Here is a 23,553-nt window from a genome sequence, read left to right on the forward strand (position 1 = left end):
GACAGTAGTATTGTTAGAAAGCGTTAGCCATGATGACTCGAAAACACACGAACATGACAAATCAAGAGGTCGCAAAAGTGTCAGGCAATGTTTCTTTCACTCTGATAAATTGTGGTGCAATGAAACAAGATCACAGGTGCTCACCAAAAGTATAAAGGTGAAAATAGACCAGCCAAGAGCCGACTCGGAGAGAAAAGACTGAGCGGCCATTTTCACTTCCTCCAATAACAAAACCACGTGGTTTGAATCACGTCATGGCGCAGAAGCTTACGTCAGCACGACACTTGTGTTCTTCGACGTAACTTGTGACACAAATCTAATGTCTGAATACTTTTACGGCTACAAATGAAAACAATGTGAGAAAAATACAGATTAGCAGTATTTAAACAGTGGAGGGGCATGCATTTCTGACGTGGGAATTCACCAGACTCAATCCACTTCATAATTATGGAAATTATGAATTTTGTACTAGTCAATGTTCTTGTTATGTAATGGAACATGGAAGGTTTGGCACATCCAAACCTTTCGTGTGCACAAGCGACATAATGTTGTGAAAATTGAACAAGTCGTGAAAAACTCAATTCTAATCTCAGGAAGGTACCGAAGTCGCTGAAAAAAAACTGGAAGAAACATAAATACACATTGGGTCCGAGAAGGCAATTTTTTTTAATCATATTATGTAGTTGTGGCTCACTGCTCAAATGCAGCAAGACTAAAATCCTCCCCGAGTGTTTCTAATAAGAATGGAACTATATTCAGACATTCTAAAATGAGAATCTAATTCAATGCAATTTTCTCTGAATGCCCACATAGTTACTTAATAATTGCTTCAGCAAAAGAAAGGTGTCGCTATGACAGAGACATTTGCAATTCTCTGAAAGGAAAAAAAGATCTCCATATTGTGCTTGGGTAATTGATCAATTAAGAGGAGTAAAAACATTTACACAATTTAATGAACAAGTTGGTGTTTACCAAAAAAAAACATACAAAGTATGCCACACAAAGTATCTGGTATGACTGGTCAAAAAATAAATTTGCAAATTTCCCCCTCAGAGAAAATCCACCCATCCATCCATTTTCTAATCGGCTTATCCTCACAGGGGTCGTGGGGCGTGCTGGAGCCTATCCCAGCTGTCTTCGGTCAGTAGGCAGGGGACATCCTGAACTGGTTGCCAGCCAATCGCAGGGCGATGAACACTGAGAGAAGATGTTGCTTGTAATCTGAATGTTAAGTGTCAGCTTCAAATTTCACACGCAAGCATTCAAGCTTTCGGAAATATTAGACATCACTACAAATGCACTGTTATTTGTTTAATTGTTGCAGCTTGTGCAAGACATTATGTTTGAAATGAATAATAATGCTATGTGTATTCTTGGTGGGGAGTCAATTTAAGGCCAGCTGGAAACAAGGCTTACATTACACATACAGAAACACTCCCGTATCAAGTAACATGCTTGGCATTATTAACTTGTTCATGCGGCACCACCTACTCTGTCTAACAGGGGAAGTTGAATTTCCTTTGCCCCCCCCCCCCATTCAGTTGCACTTGATAAATTGTGTTTAATGCGTGTCTAAATACGCAATGCGGACAAAGGCTGGAGTGTGCCCAATCTAATGAAGGGCATGAAGATACCAAGGTGCTGGCAGCGGAGCTAAAACTACTTAATTACTGTATTACAGACAGACAGGAACTGGTGTTCTAAGTGGGGTGTCACAATACTGTCAGTCACATATTCGTCATTACTGTATCCTGACTGAGTTTTCATCGAGTATAGAATATTTTTGAGATTACTGCCAGGGAAACCCATGTAGCAGTTGGGGGCCTGGATCTTGCTCAGTGTACTGCAATCCAGACTGCAAAATCGTGGATGGAGAATCAAGAATCTAACTGTGTTTATTATTAGAGTTTTAGACTGTATTTTACATTCCTACTCTACCATGTTTCTACTGCATTACTACACTGCACTACTCTACCACACCTGCTTCAAACCAGAGAATGGGTTTCCCCCCCTCTAAAGTTTCTCACAGCTATTCATGAAATGTTTGCCGCTGATATATTTCGTTCTTACATTTCAGTTATATGGTCATATTGAATAAAAGCTCCATTGTACTGAAGCTGCAGGCTAAATCGGTGCATAATTGTGTCTTTTTTGTCTTCGATGTCTACACGCGTACTCTTCATCCCAGCAACTGCCCGTCAATGGCTATGTGTGCACAGAGATTGGAAACACATTATGAAGACAGGTGCCTTACAACAAAGGTGCTTTGGATGGTTTAGAGTCTGAATGGAGTGCTTTTGTATTAAGAGCAAACACTGAATGTGTGTTTTTGGTATTGCAAAAACACACAATGTTTGCTGAAGAAATGAAGGCAATATGGACTATGAATAATCTACAGATGCATCCAAGAACATTGATGTACTCTTGTGAGAGCAGCATCAGGGTTAATGTTGTGTTCAAAGTCATTCTGTACTATGTTGCATTCTGTTGAACCATTGTGATTTTAAAAAGTTTAGGTTATGTGAACAGAATATAAACCATGACAATCTGTTAATTTCCATATTTTCATTCTTTGCATCAACTTTTCACAATGAACACTGAACTATCTAAAGGCAACCGCCACCCCTCCAAAAAAACAACAACAAAAAAAAAAACAACAACCAGAAGAGTGACACCAGCCCTCCTCTTAGAAAATAGCAACTTTCCAATTTCAGATACTATGAACATCTTCTGGGTTTTCAAAAGCAAAAGGTCATTTTCACCTGGATGACAACATCACATTGTTTAATGCCAAAAATCACAACGCGGAGAGAAGTGGAAATTTTCTCCAAATTAATGAACACCTTCAAACCTAAAAAGTCAGTTGGCACTAGATAAATTGCTAGCCAGTGGAAAAAAAACTTTTTGTCTTTGCAAAGAATGTCAAATAAATGTTACGAACCATGCAATTACTTTGATTTTTATGCAGAACATTTTTATGCTCTGTTTAAAATCTTAATTAGGCATTCTCCTATAGAGTTATTGTGGGAAACCTTTTTAATCCATGTCTTTTCACTACTCTGCATGTGGTAAACAGGGAGGGAACATTTACATCAACACTCGAAACATTGATCTGGGATACTGGTCGGAAATAAATGAAAGGAGACAATGATGGCACCATTTTGAAAAGCCTTCATTGCAAACACACCTGAAACATTCGTCCATCCATCTATTATTTCTCCTGCTCATCCTCAATTGGGGCACATGCTCTCTTGCCTATCCCGGCTGACTTTGAATGAAAGGCGATGTACATACACCCTGAAGTTGTCGGCAACCACGTGCAGAGCAACATCTTAAACACATTAAAGTTAATGTTGCAGTGCCGCCTTGCAACGTGTTAGTCTTTATTGTCACTTCATAGAAACTTACAAAGTTGTTGTTACAAGGAGGCAAGTAGCAAAGATTGAATGGTATATTATTGTGTTAAAGCATTCGTTGGTGTACATTTATATGAATCGTATTCATTATCTCAATGATTTACGTGAATATTTTCTCATGATTGCAGACACTCATATAGCAGCGTATGGTCAAGTTTTGATTTTTATTAGAGATAGCAAAAGTACTGACACACTGTACAGTATTCAAAGCAGAAGTACAGAGAAGACTCTGAAACGTACTTACTGTAAGTGCAAAGGTATACCGGTACTTGAATGTTAAATACCCATATTGCTACCTCGGCGTAACTGGAAAAAAAATCCACTGATTTGCACTCAAAATAATTTTGGTTGCTGCACATTCATTTCAGACATTCAAAAGATTATTATTATTTTTTTGACAGGAAGCACCCGCTATGTTTGAAGAGTTTATATACCGTAATCAGGCACGATCTACTGTATACTGTGCAGGTCTCTCTTTAAAAAGAGATTCTTAATCTCAATCGGACCAACTTCGTTATATAAAAATCAGATAGTAATGTACACCATTATAATTCCATTTCTTGGTCAATACTGTGCAATCATCCAAGCGCCTTCAAAAAAAAATATGGATTAATCGATTTTATTTAGGTTTTTTTGTTTTTTTGCTGCTGTTTTAGAAAAAGGATCTGTTGTAACAGTCTTGGTAGAATTTCTTTCCCCCCAGTTTTTCAGACCTGAAAGTCAAAATCCATATTTACGTTTCCATATTTCCTTATGAACCCTGTATTTAATTGATCTGCGTGGTACATATATGTATAGGTTGGTGTTAAAATTTTAACGTTAGATATTTAGAATGCTGTGCATCACATGTACAACCTTGACAGTGGTACAACCCATTTGGCTAATTACAAAGTGTAGAAAACTCAGTAGGTGTCAGAGTGATGTCCTGGGGAGGGGGGGGGGGGGGGGTGATGATAATTTCAGAAAAAGCAGTTCTACTTCAAGATATGGTGTGTCTTTCTATTAAGGAGTTTATTTTGACCATTTGAGTCACTTCAGTGGAAGTGTCTGTCCACCCAAATCGGAATGGAACTTTAACTTTTATTCATCCACAGACTGTAGCGTGCCATCAAATTACCCACCTCATTTTTGGCAGAATGGGTGGTCAGGAGTAAGGGGGGGGGGGGGCTTGGCCTTGGCGGAGGTCTGCGTAATATTGTAGTGATGTATGATTGACAGCATTGCTAGCGAAAACTTTCTGGCGAGCTATTCAGCCCTTTTAGTTACTTTTTTTTCCTACGGTGGTTAATCAATCAACGATTGTTTAAGTGCAGCGTCAGGCTCCTGGTACTCATAGCTCCTTGACCACGGAGCTATGGATAAATGAATTATAAAAATAATATAGCGCCAAATTCATTCTATAACACAATAATAAACTGCAAAATAAAATACATTAATTAAAAAAAAAACATACAACTCCACTGCGGTGTATCTTATCTTCCCATCCTCATAAATTAATTGAGACTATCTTAAAGATGGTGACGCTGGCAATCAAGAATATACACACTTGGCTGTGAGTTTGTTGTTCGTGTCGTGTATTTGTTTTGCTTTAGATCTCCTGCGTGGAATGACATAGTGTTGTGGGAGGGCCACTTCGTTGTAACTAATAAGGAGCTCTATCAGCAGGCGATCCGAGTGTGACTTATTTCCAAGTCCTCAAACCCGCACTCGGACTGATCGTTATCTCACATGGATTATGCGCTGCTTGCTGCCTTTTCTTGCTTACTGCCTGAGAGGAAACTTCCCCTAAAACTGTAAGTACTTAATAGTTATGAATTAACGGTTACAAATTTGCATGTATGCCCACATTTGCGCGTTCAACCTCAGTATTTTACCTCATCTGAGCAGCTTCCCCCCCCCCCCCCCTTCTTAAGCGGACATGCTGCGCTAAAATGTTCATTTGCCAATTTTGAAGTGTGCCGGATGACAATACATGTTTGCCGCTAAATAGTATTAACATCGGATAACCTGATGAAATGAACCGTTATGTACCCCCCGAAATTAAGTCAGGCAGCCAATCACCGAACGCGCTCAAAAACAGTTTTTTGATTAGGATGGTGGGTGGTAATATAAGATCGAGAGCTGTCATTAAGTTATAGAAAGCCAAATTGGCAGATTAGGACTCAATCAATGAACGTTCAAATACTTTAAACACCTCTTATTATATGCGCATGAAAACTAATATTTAATGCGAAAGTATTGGATTGGTGCATCGGGTATGTCATGTAGCCATGATCCATAAGTGCAGGGCTTTGCTTCAAGTAAGAGCTGTGTGTGTTGAGAATAACATCGTGCCTTCACACAAACAAGGAACGTGATACCTCTGTAGTGCTACTTGTCCCGTGCTTGACTTGAAGTTGTCACTTCATCTCTGAGCGCCATCATGCCAATGGGCCAAAAGTTCCATGCTGTCAGGCTGCAATGCTGCAGTGTGGCCGTGTATGTGTTCTCGTTGGATCAAATTTAATCCTCCTGTCCTCTCTCACAGTTGAAAAGAGGGCGGCTTTTAGTCTAAATACAATGCAAATATTTTTACAATCTACTCAAGGATCCTTCATTGTGAAATTCAACTCACACTCTACAGTATATTTGTGTTGCATACCTCACCGTCACCCAGTTCCACATATGCAGACATGCATAATGTCAGAGTAAAAGGTGTGCACGAAGTGTCCAGCACCTCTTGAGCTAGGGGTGGTGAGGTTGAGGATTTGCCTAAGTGCCACTACTCTGAAAGCAGACTAACATGTCTCCAGCCTCAAGAGTTGAGATTTTCATTTTGAACTGTGACCCTCCAATTGCAAAGTCTACTCAAAAAATGAAGTGCAGTTTTGAAGGCTGTTATTCTTCAGGAAAAAAAAAAAGCAAAGTCAGTATGTCACCATTGCAATCTCACGAGCTCCAGAATGGAAGGTGTGTCAAGAAATGTCCCATGCAATGAGTGATTGTAGAGGATCACGATGTATCCTACCAGACATCGTATCCATTTTTACAAGATTGTATATGAACCACGAACATCCATCCATCCAATTTCTATCCTGCTGATCTAGTTCAGGATTACGGGTGAGCTAGAAACTTTCTCAGCTGACTTTGGACGAGAGGTAATGAGACAATGCAGACCCACGACTGGTCACCAGTCAGTTACATTTTACATTTGTGATCACAGCAAGGGCAAGATTCAAACCCAGCACCTTTTTTGCTCGTCACGTGCATCACTGTGTGCTGCTCAGCATGAACATTGTTTAATAAATTTCAAAAAGATGTTACTAATACTCTGTATGCCATGAAGGGATCCAGCAAAATCAATTCCTGATAATAAATAATGAAGAGTTTTCAGTTGTTGCCATGGCATTCGGTGCATTGAATAAAATCAGGCCAACCCTTTAGCAGAAGTTAAAGTATCCTTGCATAATATTACTTGAATAAAAGTCCTGGGCGGCACGGTGTCTGATTGGCTAGTATGTTTGCCTCACAGTGCAGAGGTGCAGGGTTCGATTCCGGCTCCGCCCTACCTGTGTGGAGGGTGCATGTTCTCCCTGTGCCTGTGTGGGTTGTTTCCCAGGTACTCACTCTGGTTTCCTCCCACATTCCAAAAACATGCAAAGCAGGTGAATGAATCTAAATTGCCCCTCGGTGTGATTGGGAGTGTGAATAATTGTTCGTTATCAAAATTGTTTGAGGAACACCACTGTGACAATATCAATCCAAAGTGAAAATTATTATCTTGGCTCTCGGTGCAGATGTACCCGATGAGGCGTCTTCCATTAGAAACATTTCAGTGTTGGGTCAGTAATGTTTTGTTAGCATTGCTGATATGAAGTGAAACAGCAATTTGAAGAAAAAAGCTTCTCAAAATATCGTTCAGCACGAAGTACGCTGACATAATTGCAGGTTGCCTTTTTGCCGTCTGCACGGCGGCATCATAACGATGTCAATGCTATAGTGCCACATGGTTCCGCCGTCTGCGCACGCTCACAAGTTGAAGTTGCTCGGTTCGCTTCCTTTCACTTTCATGTGAGGCCCTTCATCACAACACTGTTGACAGCACACGGATCAAAACACTTGTGATTTAAAGCTGCGCATACAGCCGAGTTGAGTGCTTTCATAGCAGGACTAAAACACGACAAGAATCAACCTTCATGGAGTGGCATACTAATTTATAATACAACTGCAGTATAGAGAATAGTGACAATCATTTAAGAATACACAAAGGCAATGCCAGACTGTACATTCTGCAATATATAATGTGTCCCCTTTGCTGTACAGTATATAGGTTTCTGCATTTGCTAAAGCACAAATTGTGGTTATCACATAAGGCTTGTATGGTAAACGCATCCGTACATCTAATCCAAGCAGTCGATATGTTTTACTTCATAAAGAACTAAATGATCAAATTGTGTTGGACTGGATAAAGATGCAGCAGCAGGCTTTTGGGGCATATAAAGCCACCAAAGTGCATGTGAAAATAGGACTGATGAAGCGCACAATCAGAAAGTTATATTAAAGTGACATCAACAATCATACTGCTTATTGCTGTCTTTTAAAATGAACAGAATGCTTTTGAGGATAATTGATAGAGCTCTGTAAAAGTGATTGCAGGCTTTTTGAAAAAAAACCTCAATGATAATAACAGACTGATAGCAAATTGTTGCAGTCAAGCAGAGTGGGTTTAAAATGTAATATATATTGTGCCTCTCTTCAGGTTTTCAAGGAAACAGCTTTATTGTGTCAGAGCCATGACCTGCCTGCAAAGATGGATGGGGTTTTTTTGGACTGTACTCTTAACTCCTTGCATTCTCGGAATGGCAGTTAATGAACGGACAGGTAAGTACTTTGGTGGTCACTTTTTGCCCTCCTCTTTCACAGGTGCTTATTTTAGACATTTGTACAAATAGTATTTCATTTTCAAGCTTTTTAGCTGTTCCATAAGTTGTCTGTAAAATATGTCGGGAGTGTTCATTTGTTTTTGCAATTCCTGCTTTGTTTATCACCGGTTTGTTAGTTTGACTTCCTTGTTTTGTTTAATTTTCTAACATTTGGTCCCACTCACCTGTTTTCAGTTTAGGATTAGTCCAGTCCTCTTTATTTATATCTGTGTTGTCCCCTTGCCATCTCTTTCTATTTGTAGTATACAGCGTATGGAATGGCCCTACACATGTGGTTTTGGGTAGAAGGAATAATCGATTCATAGCTGCATCACAATGCAAATGATTGTGAAACGATAATAACGTTTTAGTAATATGTGGTCAGTCAAAAATCAAATTCCCATACCAACATTAATGGTTTACATTTAGGAATGCCAATTATATATAAACAAAAAAAAAACCTACGACCATATGTGGTTCGTGCTGGAGGCAGAACTTAACAACCACTGTTACGTCTCTGCAGTCTGAACAATGTATTCAGTGAGGTGGTGCATCATTACCCAAAAGTGAATACATATGGGAATCACTTGACCATTGTGACAAGTCCATCGATGAATAATATACATTTTATGCAAATGAATGATTTGATTGACACATCACATAACCATCTGTTTGTGTCACTCCTCTTCTAGCACAATGAAGACATGGAATGAATAAATTCGATTTGAGTGATGAGATTGTGATGGAACCTAATTCAAATATTCTTGATTATCTACATTGCAATGATGTTTTTGCCAATGACTTTAATACACACAGCAGTGCTGCCAACTTGGCAACCTTGCAGTGATATCTACTAAGTTTAAAAGAAAGTCCACTGGCGGCTATGTTATAAAAAAAATGTAAAAAGCGATTAGAAAAATATCTAGCGACTTTATCTGCTTTTATGTGAAACTTTTGGTGACATCATCCACGCGACAGTCAGAGCAGGAGACATTCCGAAGTTTTGCGTCCATGCGTCACTCCTCTCTATCCAGATTGTAAGAAGCCACCACTGCCTGATTAAACCAGTTCCCATTTAATGAGGTTAATTTGAATGAAAATTCCAAGTTCAATTCAAATCATCCAAACATGTCCAAGTCGAAATACCTGCTCATATAATTGTCTTGTTTTGTCTTCCTTCAGATGACTCCTGTCCCCTCCTGAATGTAGAAGTGCTCAGGTTTTCTGACCGCTTCGATGAAACACTGGAAATCACAGGTCTGTACAGAATAAGAAAATCTGCAATGTAAATAAGACAACATTAAAATCTACTGACATATACCCTGCCCCACATTCCTCTTTTGCAGGATTTGATCTCACAGAAAAGTTTCTTCTCCGAAAAGGGACTGTCACAGAACACCTGCCCTCATTTCGCCTGGGAAGCAGCCCACTTATCAAGCCAACTATGTGAGTCGCAAATACAGGCGGTATACAATATATACACACACACAAGCACGCACACACACACACACACACACACACACACACACATACACATACACGTTTGAGGACAGATGGCCTGTCTGGCTACCAGAGGCCAGTAAATACTATCACTGTATGCATTCATTGCTTTGTACTCCTGTGTTGCAATGCAATGCAAAAGCTCTCATGTCCAGCCAAGACTGTAAACACTATGAAACTGCAAAGCCCATTGAGATTTACACCTATGTTTTTATATGTTGTCCTTCTCCATTCTTTGGAGTTTCGAACATTAGTAGAAGCCTCACTCAAGACCAAATACAATTGTATAATTAAAAAAGAATAGAATCTTACCGGTAGTATAAATATGAGCAGTTCACAAGTTTGCCTCAATGTGCTAAGTGGTATCGCTGTGTGCAGGTTTCATTTCACAGGAGGTAACCCAGATGAACTGCACTCAGAGCAAACGCTTCATTTGCCTCAGCTCGTAAGGGCAAACGGTGAGGTCAGCCATTAAATGAGGAATCATTTGAACAGAATGAGTACATTCTGCATTTATTCTATAGATGCCCTAAGGGCAAAAAGTGGAACTCTGGAGGTGGAGGGTGTGGGTTACGTGCATGTGTAATAAGACAGGAATTTTAAAATAACTACAGAAATGACACATTGAGGTGCCACTTCTGGGGAGACCTTTAAGCCTTGGTCAACTGGTGGGGGCAACCCGTTACTTCACCATGAATCTAAAATGATGATAAATTAGGAGGTTGAGAAGTTTTTTGTTTCATATTCATGGGGGCCTATTGCACCTTTTTACCAGCAGTTCACCCTGTGGAATGTGCATGGTTATGCAGTAGAAGCTAAATTTGAACTCGGCACACTCATGTTCTTTGTGTCCTGTTAGAACTTATTGTCATTCTTCCAGGAAGGCAATGCTATTTTTAGTCTTTTACATGACCCCCGAGTAGTAGAGACCACTCCTCTCCTTCGGGTGAGATGAAAAAAAAATCTGTATGCAGGTTGATTTGCGGTTTGCTTCCTGTCTGTCCGGTCATTCGGCTGAAAATACATTTGCTTATCTGCCTCAGTCTCTTGCGCTGTGTCTGTCCGATGTGTCCAAGAAGATGCTGCTTCCAAATGACACTGCTGACAGTGTCTTTGGTTATAGTGACGAGCCTGTGATCCCTCACATATCCAATTATCTAAGTACTTTGACAGGTGATACTGCATGTCAGCTGAGGAGGGAGCTGTACCAAGTGCGAGGCCCCTCTGCACGCCGCCCCCCTTGCGTCCTCCCTCCTGCCCTCCTTCTCTCCACAGCCACTAAAACATTACTCCCTTTAACATCTAGTTCGGATAAGTGCAGTAGTACATTCCCCATGCTCTCCATCGGGCTAATGTTATGCTGGATCCATACCGTAAAACACATCATGGTGCATAGATCATGACAAGGGGCATTTGTCTGAGAGTACAAATTAGCGTACGTTTTAAGGCTCAATGTCTGTCCTTTATGATCCTGTTTGGCCTTGTCCTCTTTCTATTTTATTTTAACCTGTGTCACGTTCAGGTATAATTTGTAGCGGGTAATTACATCCGGGATATGTCTGATCCACTTTGGATTCCAAAATATTATGCAATGATAACGATATTGTTTTCAAAAATAAAAAATAAACGGTTCCAAATTATTATGCAAGGCAGTGTTTCAAGACAATAAATGAGTCATTTGTTTAATTTGGTGCATTAGGATGTAGTATTTGCGTAAATAAGAAACTCTTTCAATCACAATCATCTCAACAGGTCAAGTTACTTTTTAAGATAGCAGATTTGATCGTGGTTTTTGCAAGTCTTGCATCTACTGTGAGTTGCTGCAGATTCTCTTGTGTGTGGCCCCTGTTGTCCCTGGATGATCAAAACTATTGAGAACCTGAGCAACCCCTCACCAGTTTTTAGACCGTCGTAACTGATCCAGATAATAAAAACAAATTGTAATGTCCCTTCCTTGTATGTCATTTGTGAGTCAGTTTTCCAATATTCCATACTAAGATGAATAATCAATAAAATAAGATTCAGGGGTAACTAAGTCAGTGTAACACCAACCCTGTTTGGTCAATGAATTTGTTAAATAGTGTTTACAAAGTTAATAAGTTTAATGACACACGTTTTCTTTGATGCAAATCGTTCCAGTTACTAAGCATTAGCTGATACGTAAACGGTAGATCTTCTATCATGTTTCTTTTGTATCTGTTTTAAACATGGGAAGTGGGCTTGTGCTAAGTCATTGTTAAAGCCCTTCCTCACATGAATAGGGCATCTAACTTGACAGTTCACCTTGTTGAGCCATCTTTGATCCTTCACTGGATCGTGTGTCAGCGATAGGGATGAGAGCCAACTGGGGTAACATTTGAGCTTTGATTGTTCCATCTGTTGCAATCTGATTCCATGGGCTCCTTGAAAACAATCCGCCTGCATAGGATTTCCCGAAAGACACCAAGGCTTCTTTATCCGGAATGGGAGCATTTTGCAGTGGCATTTTGTCAAAGCGTCGACACGCTTTGGCCATGATAAAATACCCTCCATATTGCAAGTTAATCCTAAAATAGCCACAACTCATGAAAATTGAATTAGCTGGGATTTTTTTTTTAGCTCATGAATCTACACGTTTATTGAAAATGCATGCAACATTTGCTGAGGAGGATATTTCTGACTGCTACTTTTCATTCAGTAATACAGCCCGTAAATTTCTGCAATCCCATTGTCGCACCAACTCTGAAGCGAATGGGCATCTTGACTGTTATTGCAAGAAAAAAATATGTCACCGTATGCAGTTCATGTTGTATTTTAAACTCCCATTTGCGAATGTAAATTAGTTGTACATGTCTGGGAAAGAGAAATTTGTTGGCAAATATGACGTGATGGCCGAGCAGGTATGAGGGTTTGAGGGATGGAAAAATATATTTGCAAACCAACCTCCCCTGAGGTTTGGTTGAGGCCATTTACGGCAGATGGCAGTAAATGTGAGGTTGTGAACGTTGATCCTCTGGGCCCTCTGAGATCATGCGTGTTTTACAGTAGATGTTTTGAAATGGGAGCTGGCTTGGGGAGTTAGTGGGATGTGTGGAGAATTCTGGGTCATTGTAGAGTATCTTTACTGTGCTAACAGCATAATCTTGGTTAATTGCCCCCCTACTATTTTAGTACAATTTCAGTGTAATTTCTACCTGGCACTACGCATAGCAATGGGGGAAAATATCTTTCGAGTAAGGATCATATATTAGCACACCAAGTACGATCCATCAATCTCAGTAAAAAAAAAAAAAAAAAAAAAAACTAACTAAAAATAAATCTGTTTTCTCATGACTTGTTTATGATAATGACACATTTTATATGAATTACTACACAGTGTTTCCAATTTATTCTTGTTAGTTGTTATTATACCGGTAATTATTATATCATGCCCCAGATTTCCACTTTCACCAAAACATTGGTAAAGACCTCATTTAAGTGCACAATGCTCAAGTGCCGTAAAATACCGTGCATAACCCACACCCATGTATAATACAATTAGTAATTCCTAGTTGTTATTCCTATATCATGCCCCAGATTTCCACTTTTACCAAAACACTGGTAAAGACCTCATTTATGTGCGCAATGCTCAAGTACCATAAAATCCCATGGATAACACACACCCATGTACAATACAATTAATGAATAATTCTTTTTTAAGCATTATTTTTGTCTGTACCTGTGCTGCGCCAAATATATTTGAATGATTTCAGAGTAATTCTGAGCTGCTGAGTCCAAAATTTACATCAAATTTGCACTTTAATATAGAACTATTTTATGAACCTAATTTATTCAACGATGGTATTTCTGGGTCACTATTTTTTTCTGACCTTGATTTAGTTTGTTTTGGTGCCTCTATTTTGGGGCGTCAATAGCAGTGTTTTAAAAGGAATACAGTCTGTTCTTTATCATGCAATCTATGCAATCTATAATAGTTCTAAGACATGTGAGTCTGTGAGATGAGTGACTTAACAGGCTGCAATTCATGCAAGGGTGATGGGGTGAGCTGGTGTGGTGCCGCTGATGTAAAAAAATGCTATTGTTTTTCCTATATCGTACAACCGCCATCTTCTCCACATATTCCTTCTTTGGCTCAGAATTGTTATTTGACTTTCCAGAGCAGCTGAGGTCAAACACATAAACAAACGTTTTCATTCCATGAGGCGTCTATGAGCCAATAACTGCAGCACATAGTAGCGCAGACAAGGTAAAAGATTGGTTCGTGTGACTCTGGATCAATGCCTATATGTTTTCATTAACTGAAGGCTCGGGAGGCTCAAAGTAAATGGTATCAAATGTGTCAGCGTTATTTATTCATGGGGCAGAAGCTTTATTGATTGCAGACATTTGTGTTGGGTGTTAATCCGCTACCAAGACACGCCTCTTATTTGAATCATGATGTTCTTGTCATAAATTTAACATATTCACATAACTGTCTGAAAATCATTTTTTTAGACAAGTATTCCCAAATGGATTGCCAAGTGAATTTTCCCTTGTCACCATCTTTCGTGTGAGAAGAACTACCAAAAAAGACCGATGGTATCTTTGGCAGATATTCGACCAAGCTGGAGACACGCAGGTGGGCGTCAAAATCAACATTACATACTTAGTGGAACTTCCAAAGTCAAACACAATACTTGGCTGACTTCATTTTTGTTTGTGTTTTATATTGTCTGCAACTTAGGAAATAAGGAAAATTTGTTCAACTGTCTGTCAAACTTTTGCTGTCATTCGACCTTTTAAGATTTTAAGTGTAATTAATTAAATGATTTAACTGTCATACAAATGTAAAAATAAGCTCACCACTGTTAACAACATATCACAACTTTATTGACAATGTGCTGTTCGCTATCATTAAAACACTATACCCTAACTTTGGTAGCGTGACATCAGAAATGTTACTTTGCTGTCAAAGCCGCTGGCTAATGTTAGCAGTTGGTGTTTACAGTGAATGCAAATAGCAAAAATGCACCTCCCCCCACCCCGCCCCCACTCCACACAATAAAAAATGTTCTGAATTACCATTAATTTTGGTAGATTAAGCCCGAAATATCCCCCGTTTTAACCTGTTTTTAATTATATATATAAAAAGGTATACTGTATATTGGTCAAAATAAGCAAAGGAAAACACAAGGTAAGCTTTGGTCCTCTCAAAAGTTCTGAACTCTGAAGTTTTTGTAACCTTAAGACATTAAAAAAAAAAAGAATCAGTCACACTGAGAATTATATAAACTCAGGTGTGTTTGACTTTAAAGGTTCCACTATACAAGAAAAGGGAATTGGTGGGTATTTTTGTTGTTGTTGCTGAACTCCCCTTTGTCCCCGCAGGTGTCAGTTGTGGTTGATGGTGGCAAGAAGGCGGTGGAGTTTTCCTCTCAGGGCCTGCTGAAAAACCTGCTCCGCTACACATTTAAGAGCCGTGACCTACACACCCTCTTTGATCGCCAATGGCACAAGCTGAGCTTTTCTGTTCAGAGCAACATCGTCTCTGTTCACATGGACTGCAAGCTAATAGAAAGGAGGCTGACTGCCGAAAGGGACGATATCGACCCGAGTGGGCGTACACTCATCACCACCCGAATACAGGATGGACGACCTGTGGATGTGCGTGCTCCATCTTTAAGTTCCCACTGCTTTCTAGAAATGTCCATGGTGTTGGTTCATATATGAAGTAAGGTTTCCGCTGCAGGCTGAACATGTTTTCAAGATGTGGTCAACAGTGCTAAAAAAAAACAAAAAAACAGTATGTCACTTGTGTCTTTTAAGGGGTGTTCACACGGCACACATTTGCTCCGGCGCTGCACCGATGTATTTTGTTGCGATATATTTTGCACCGCAGCAAATTGTGTGGAGCGTTCACACGTACAAAGCCGCTGAGCGTGTCTGCACCGGCACAGCGTCGGCGCAGCCCCACTTGCGTTCACACAGCAGTTTCTGCAGCGGAGCAAAACGACAGAAAACAAATGAGCTGTCGTGTTGGTTCTTTTTAAAACGTATACACAACTCAAGCGACTACTGCACATGGACGTCCTTCTCCTTCTCGGTCTCCGTGCCTTCTGCTCGAGAGTGACCGCCCCCGAAAACGTAAATCAACGATGGCTTCAATGACACTCAGAAAAGCAAACACTTAATGCGCCAAACAGAAAATCAAGAGAGGAAATCACAAAATAAATTATATGGGGGGCGGGGGGTTGTGAACACACAACAAAGGAACAAACTACACAAACAACTCCGAGACAGTCCAGTCTCCTACAAAAGGAAAGATGTTACCAGCCAAGTCTTGTGTCGTTATTAAACAAACACATGACGGAAGTCCGACAGAGCGCGAAAGCAACGCATTCTCGCCGTACGTAAACTCTTCACAAGCATTTGCTCTGGAGCATATTTAACCCCGTTGCGTTCACACGTGCAAATTTACACCGGTGCTGCTTCGCAAACAAGCATTTGCTCCGGAGCAAATTTTTAAACCACCTCCCTCAGGTGGATCAAATTTGGTCCGGTGGAAGCTGTTTTCCGGGGCTACGCCGGAGCTAATTTGCTCGTGTGAACGCTCTACTGGGGCAGCCCCGGCGTAGTACCGGACCAAATCTTGTCGCGTGAACACCCCTTTAGTCAGTGTGGCTTACTAGATTAAAGTTCCATGAGCATCTGACCTTTAGGTTCACATGTTATATAAAGGTGTGAGTCAGCGCATCACCAAAATGGAAGTGTTAAAACTTGGCTCAGAATAAGATGCAGTTCAAGGTGAAGCTAAAACCTTAAGTGATCTGAATTTACAGGATTTCTTTGGACACAGTCTCTTAAGTTTAAATGTCATGATTCACAGCGTTCCACTAAAAGTATTCTTTTCCCCAGGTTGAACTCAAACAAATAATCCTGTACTGTGATCCTTACCTAGTCAATATGGAAACATGCTGCGAGATACTGGAGTCAAAGGTAAAATATTCCTGTCAGCAACATAGTTTTTTTTTCTCCAATAGTATCAACATGCATTTATTCTACACATACACAATATATTCTATATCTAGCCTACATTCAAATATCTTATCTCCAGGGGATAAAAAGTCATACTATGAACAATTTCTGTCCAATCCACTCAATAAACATTCACATAATGGTAAGAACACACCAAAAGGATAGTCAGCATTATAACCTCCTCATGTAAGGCATTTTTAGCCAATCAGAATTCTGAAGAAAGCCATCTCTGGATAAGGAAAAATATTGCCCGTATAGACTTGAAGAGCTACTGTATATACAGTATGTGTGAAGCAAAAAATGATTAACGCCATTGAACATATCACATCAGGGGGAATCTTGCATGCAAACACTGAAAACACTGTTTTAGAAAACATGGCTGAGCGGGACTTGATGCCCTGAAACACAGTACCGTATCCATGTGGGACTGAAGGCCACAATATAACAACAACAACAACAACAAAAAAAAACCAGACTAAAATCAATACTTACTAATGTTACAATGATTTCCAATGGTTCGGTGGCCTTTGACCTTTACTATTCTATCTCTCTCGGCATATTTCTACTTGTGTTGGGCTGTCACACACAGACTTATTATTGTTCTGTATGTCAATGGTCTTTTCTATTTACATCACCACATGAATGCAACACCGCTCCCTAGGCGTATGTTAATTGTCATACTGTAGAGCTGTTTTTTTAAAATAGCTTAGCACGTTGCAAACAAGACAAAAGTGTCTCAATGGGTGTATTCTTTGTATTGATCCAGTGTGAAGCCAAGAAGACAATTAATGGCACCTCCCCAGCTCCAGTTACAGCCCAGCTTCCACAGATGCTGTCTCAGCGAGCTACACAGCCAAATGACAGATGTCACTGTCCAACTGAAAAGGTACAATCAATTTTAAGCAACAAGGGACCTTAATTAAGGACATGTAATGTCTATTGTAACCCTGTCAACAATGGTTTTGACTATCCTTTACAAACACCTAATGTCCAGTTAAAGGACATTTATACGGAAACCCATTTCCCCTCCAGAAAGACAAGCAATCGTGGTACACTAAGAGTAAACACCGATGTCGTTCTCCTTGATTGTTTATACATGGCACATCATGCACGATGCTATGAATTCTTCACGATAGTAAATTATTATTTCAGCTGCAAATACAAAGCATAAATTGAAATGCTAATTCAAACCTGGAAACATTGAGTCTTCTCTGAGAGTAGCAGATGGCAGACTCAGCCATCATTTGTGAGATCTGTAAAAAAGTACTGTACAGTGATCTAATTCAATTATTATTTGGTCATTCATTTAAATGCTAATGCACACATTTACAAAGACTGATGACAGCTTTCAAATTCATACAAAATTAAAAAAACGTCAACAAAAGCCTTGAATCATTTCTTTTAATGCAAATCAATTCAGACTGTATGAATTAAATCTATTTATGTATGTGTATGGTCAAAAAATGTACATAATCTATGATTGGTATTTTATCTGCTGTATGTTTATACTTTAACATATATATATATACAGTATATATATATATATATATATATATATTTTTTTTTTTTTTAATGTCTATTTGCATAGGGCGATGCTGGTCTTCCTGGTCTAGTTGGACTTCCTGGACCAAAAGGGGATGTGGGAGAAAAAGTATGTTTAAATGTGTTACAATTGTCCCCCACATACTTGCGGTTCGGCACCGATGAATTCGCATAATTGCAGATTTAAAAAAAAAAGAAGTGTTTTTTCATTAAGATTTTTTAATGCCCCCGCAACCCTAGTGAGGATCAAGCGGTTCGGAAAATGGATGGATGGTTGGATTTTTTAATGCTTTGGGTGTTTGTTTTTTGCCACCCCGCATTTGCTCCCTAGTTTGATTTTTATTTATCTATTTATTTATTTTGTGAAGAATGCATCTTGAGTCTCGTTCAGCGTTTTTTTTAAAGAATTCTTTGGGTTTGAATGTATTCATTTATTTTCCCCGATACATTTCAGTGGGCGTCAGTGATATACGAGGGGATGGTCCCTATCCCTGGTGAATATCATGGATCAATTGTATTCATGCGTAACCCTGTGACACATGAAATATCGCAGGAAGAATACATTTCTATGAACATTTGCGATGCACAGTCTTTAAATATAGAAAAACTAATATCTAAAAGTTGATGGGAGGACAAACAATCGTGGTCATTATCATCATTATTATCATCATCTTGAGGAGTCTTATGTACTTGTCCCATAAATCATGTGATTGGCATTAGTCCCTAAGAGAACAATCCTGTTTCCATGACAGTCTATTAGCCAAATCATACTTGAACTGAAAAGTGTTTTTTTGCTGAAGAACAGAGCAAAATCCACCTCCCCCCCCAAAAAAAGTTCGCAAAAAGATGGGCAAATAACCTAATATCATGTAAAACCAATCCTTTGTTTTTGAAAATTGAATGTGCTTCAAGTCAATTTGAAAGGCATACAAAATACACACGATGTTCTTCATGTGAGGCCTCAACATTTTACATGAGGTATCAGTACATTGAGATTGGATTCCCATGCATTTTTTCTGATATCTTTAAGCTATCGATGTTGGCAGAGGAAAAATGTGATGATGGTCTTGAGAGTCCAAAACGATCACAGTAAAGTTGCCTCATGGATGAGCCTGAACTCCCCGAGATCCTGCCGTGCCTTTCGCAGCGAATGTACCTGTTTCCATTTCTTTGCTTTCGCTAGTTGTCCTACTCCTCTCGCTCCAAAAAAAAAAAATAGTGACTTATATGGCAAGCTTGAACCAAAACACTGTCCCGCAGCGAACGCAGTACAAAGCGATACCAATGCAAAAGTGAAGATTATTAAATGGACCTTATGCATGGAAACATATTAGGCATTTCCAGTGGAAAGTTCAGATGAGTAACAGTTTATTTTCTCTAAAGTCCAAGCTCTTTCAGTTCAACGCATGAAAAATGGAAGAAAAACAAGCATTGTGCTTATATTTTTACTCAGAGGGCAACTCAGAGGGCAACAAAGCAAATTGCACGCCATCCAAAATGCAGCACAGCAGCCAAGGTGGCCTTATTTTTCATCGCATTCTTTGGTGCAAAAAAGAAAAGCCCTTATGGTTTATATCTTTATTTTCAAAGATAAACATTTTATTGAAGTAGATGTGATTTTATACTCAAGATAGGTTTCAGCATGCTTCTCACAAACCTTTAATTTTTTTTCTCATTACCGTTCCAGACTATGTTTTGAAAAAGTTGAGGTGCTGGCCTCCATTGTTAACACCTGAAATGCAATTTCTAGTTTTCAACCAATCAATACCTGACACCATTTGTTTACTCGCTGAACACCAAAATTCATAACAAATCCTATTACCATCTTGAACACGAAATCAATGACGATAAGGAAAACCATGATTGAGGCCTGCACTCCAGGATGATGGTGGCAAACAGGCTTTGTGGGCTGATAACATACTGTGCCCTTCACTCCTTCAGTGGCACGCGGTGCCTTTCAGATGTAGTAGGCCTTCGCTCAGCGCCACATAACCCTCCCATAGCACTCCTAAAATAAATATGTCAAAGTCGATTTTTAAAAAAAAAAATTTCAAGTGAGGTAGTAGAAAAGAGTTGGTTTTGGAATACGGTTAGGTTGGAAAGACTGACACACAAATGATCCTAGCGGTGCTTTTCTTTTTCACAGCATGCAATTTTCAGTGCACCCCGATTTAGGATTGTGTCTCTCAAATTGATACCCAAAATCCTTAGGGGTTCCATTGTCTTTTAATCTCTGTTGGACACTTTTACAATCACCTCATTAAGCAAACATTAATGAGGTGAAGTAGTGAGGCTTTCAATTACTTTTACAGAATCCCTTTCTGCGTAGAGATGTAAAAAAAAATGCTCAGTGTACATATTAGCAATTTAGCATGACTTGTAATGATTACTCAGAGATATATGGGCAGTTCAGAACATTTAAAAGATGCATAATGAGAAGTGCAGTTCTTGGCTTACTTTGGCTGTTTTACTCTAACAGTACTATCGTGCATTACAGTGAGGGTTTGATGGAGGATTCTAATACACTGCAAAAGGATTAGACAGCAATGATTAATCCAAAATCCCCCAGGAAATTAAACAGATAAGTAGTGGTTATAAGAATGGAGCTTACTTGAATGGAAATCCATTTTGCATGGCCTCGCATATAAACCCTGGCATTACTAGGTTTAGAGCTTCTCTATGTGCACACAAAAGGACGGGGGGAAAACCATAATAGTGAAATTAAAACTTCCTCTTCAACAATTACCTTTGTGTACAGCTTTTCAGCACTACGACCACTATCCATCCATCCATTTTCCGATCCGATTCATCCCAAAAGGGTCACGGGGGTTGCTGGAGCCTATCCCAGCCGTCTTCAGGCAATCAGCGAGGGACACCCTGAACCGGTTGCCAGCCAATCACAGGGCACACAGAGATGAACAACCATCCGCACACCTAGGGACAATTTAGAGTGTTCAATCAGCCTGCCATGCATGTTTTTGCAATGTGGGAGGAAACCAGAGTACCCAGAGAAAACCCACGCATGCAACATATAAACTCCACACAGGATGCTGGAATTGAACCCAGTAAATATGCACTGTGAGGTTGATGCGCTAACCACTGTACCACCACTACGACCACTGATGTCAAATTAAATTCACTGTATTTTCCTGACAGAATGGATTGGCCTTCATGCTAAAAGACAGTGGTTTTTGGGAAGTAGTCTGCAGGCTTCGAGCTGCTGAGAAGTCAGAAATGATCAAACAAGCACTATAAGAATAACTTCAGAATACCAAACCATTCGTAAAGTGTTCTTTGTGTTTCTGTTACAGGGAGACCCAGGGGAGGCCTGCTATCCAGGAAGCCAGGGTCAGAAGGTAGGTTCTATCATTTTTAACCTTTTACTTTACTTAGTACGTTAAGAAGGAAACGCATGGAGATCTTCACTTGCAGATGATGTAAATTTGGCCGCTATGAACTGGGCACTTGAAGACTGCCTTCAACACCTGATCATGAGACTGTGTCACGCCTTGATCAAATCCACCAAAATCACGTTAACCCACCTATGCCACAATTTAGACCTACCGCAATTACATCCGGTCTGAAGTCCAGTCTATTTTCTGTCAACAAATTGTCAGGTGCGTCTGTGCGTGTAATAGAAAACGCTCAGCGAGGTGTCGCGCAGTCTGCCAAATTGCAAAAAAAGGTATACTCAACTTGCCCCGGACAAAAGCTCATGTATGCCTGTCGGTGAAAATATGGCCCTTGCAGTCAGAAGCTGTCCTCATCCTGGGCCTAAATCATATGGAGATTTTTCTATAGTGTCAGCACGACGCTCCTTCAGAGCCATTCAGAGGATTTTATTTGTCATGATCCAATCAGTGTATATCATAATGTGTAATGTTTCAAAGTAATGTCATTTCATCTATTTATAGTAATACTTTTAGTTCCTGCCATAAGGACTGAGTGATGCTGCATTTTTTCAGGCTTCGGTGATAGGCACATTGGATAAGTTTGCTGCAGCTACTTTTATCATAACAGTAAATGCAGTTTTGTCCTTGGATGAAACAGTCCGACTTTTTATTGGCCCACAACTTGGCCATGAGGTTATAAAACTCTGTAGGTTACATTAATACCATTGCCAGGGAGTTTCATGACATTTCACCCACAGCTCAGAAATGAAAACTGAAGAGCATCACACAGAATATTTGGTCTCTTGAGCTTGTATCTATGTACCAATATGGCTGTGATGAGAGTGTGTTGCATGGGACTCAATTTTAGGGAATTGCTGGGTGAAATGCATTTGTCTAGGCATTGCTTTGTTTTCTACCACTGCACCGAATTTGTCTTGGGAGACAATTTTACTTTAATCTCTCAATTACTCACAATACAATGAATTTAATCCCAGAACCATGACTCAAAGTCGGGATTTGTTGTCGATTGTTTTTATTTGCTTCAAGCTATTCTACGGTGCAGCTGTTTAGCCAATTTCCTCCAATCATAATTCACACGAAGTTGTATAATATGATTGACTGACAGTACAAGGACTGAAATGCAAACCTTTCAAGTTTTATTTATTGTTTTTACTTTCACTCTTGTGACTATAGGGAGAAGATGGATCAGAAGGACAGAAGGGGGTCAATGGCGAGAAGGTAAAGGGCCGCCTCCAGCCGTCATATATATACAGAATATATACCTGTATATATTCCATGCATAGCATATCAGCCAGATCGAGCATTATCAGAGAATCAATTCTTATCGGCTTTTCATTTTCTGTGGGGTGCGCCGGGGCATGAGGAGCAAAGCATAATTTATAGCGTGTCTGTTTTCTTGTGCCTAACATATTTGAAGTAGATCTGAGTCTGCTCTCGCCCTCTGTGTCCTTTTGCAGTCCAACTAATTGAAATGTGTGCTGCCATGGGCTTGGCATACTAATCGGCTAAACTAATTTCTCAAATTACTGTATGCCTCTTCAATGTCACTTCAGGTTAAACTTTATTGCAGGCTCGCAAATTGAACTGCGGTGATTCAGCTAATGTGTCCACTGTAAGCCATATGGTTGCCACAGTATGCTCAGCAGCAAATGCAGGTAAAAGGATTGCTGTGAGTTTATGAATTCGGTCCTTTCGAACTTTATAGAAGTTGTTTTAGCCTAGATCAGGTGAGAGCAACTTGCATTTTAGTACCCATGAACATGTTTAATGATAAACTGTTAGTTTACC

General features: G+C 39.7%; 2 protein-coding genes across 3 annotated transcripts in view; one reads left to right on the top strand and one right to left on the bottom strand.

Annotated features, from left to right (window-relative positions):
- Positions 1 to 272, bottom strand: part of lmbrd1 (LMBR1 domain containing 1) — a 40,113-nt gene extending 39,841 nt beyond the window's left edge. The window contains exon 1 of the mRNA XM_086122460.1: positions 145 to 272. Coding sequence (XP_085978586.1) covers positions 145 to 210 — 66 coding nt within the window. The 5' untranslated portion in view covers positions 211 to 272. The remainder of the gene's footprint in view (positions 1 to 144) is intronic.
- A 4,794-nt stretch (positions 273 to 5,066) lies between these two features.
- LOC147199238 (uncharacterized) overlaps positions 5,067 to 23,553 on the top strand; it is a 96,558-nt gene continuing 78,071 nt past the window's right edge. Inside the window, exons 1-11 of one of the 2 annotated variants that reach the window (XM_086122707.1) lie at positions 5,067 to 5,209; positions 8,155 to 8,276; positions 9,500 to 9,574; positions 9,664 to 9,763; positions 14,291 to 14,414; positions 15,164 to 15,439; positions 16,691 to 16,771; positions 17,577 to 17,696; positions 18,399 to 18,461; positions 21,664 to 21,708; positions 22,939 to 22,983. In XM_086122707.1, coding sequence (XP_085978833.1) covers positions 5,145 to 5,209; positions 8,155 to 8,276; positions 9,500 to 9,574; positions 9,664 to 9,763; positions 14,291 to 14,414; positions 15,164 to 15,439; positions 16,691 to 16,771; positions 17,577 to 17,696; positions 18,399 to 18,461; positions 21,664 to 21,708; positions 22,939 to 22,983 — 1,116 coding nt within the window. In that variant the 5' untranslated portion in view covers positions 5,067 to 5,144. Of the gene's footprint in view, positions 5,210 to 8,153; positions 8,277 to 9,499; positions 9,575 to 9,663; positions 9,764 to 14,290; positions 14,415 to 15,163; positions 15,440 to 16,690; positions 16,772 to 17,576; positions 17,697 to 18,398; positions 18,462 to 21,663; positions 21,709 to 22,938; positions 22,984 to 23,553 lie in introns of those variants that run through there. The other variant, XM_086122708.1, reaches the window with a different exon arrangement.

The sequence above is a fragment of the Hippocampus guttulatus genome, chromosome 10 (genome assembly GCF_054856545.1).
Source record: "Hippocampus guttulatus isolate MCC_2025c chromosome 10, RoL_Hgut_1.0, whole genome shotgun sequence".
NCBI classification, from domain to species: domain Eukaryota; kingdom Metazoa; phylum Chordata; class Actinopteri; order Syngnathiformes; family Syngnathidae; genus Hippocampus; species Hippocampus guttulatus.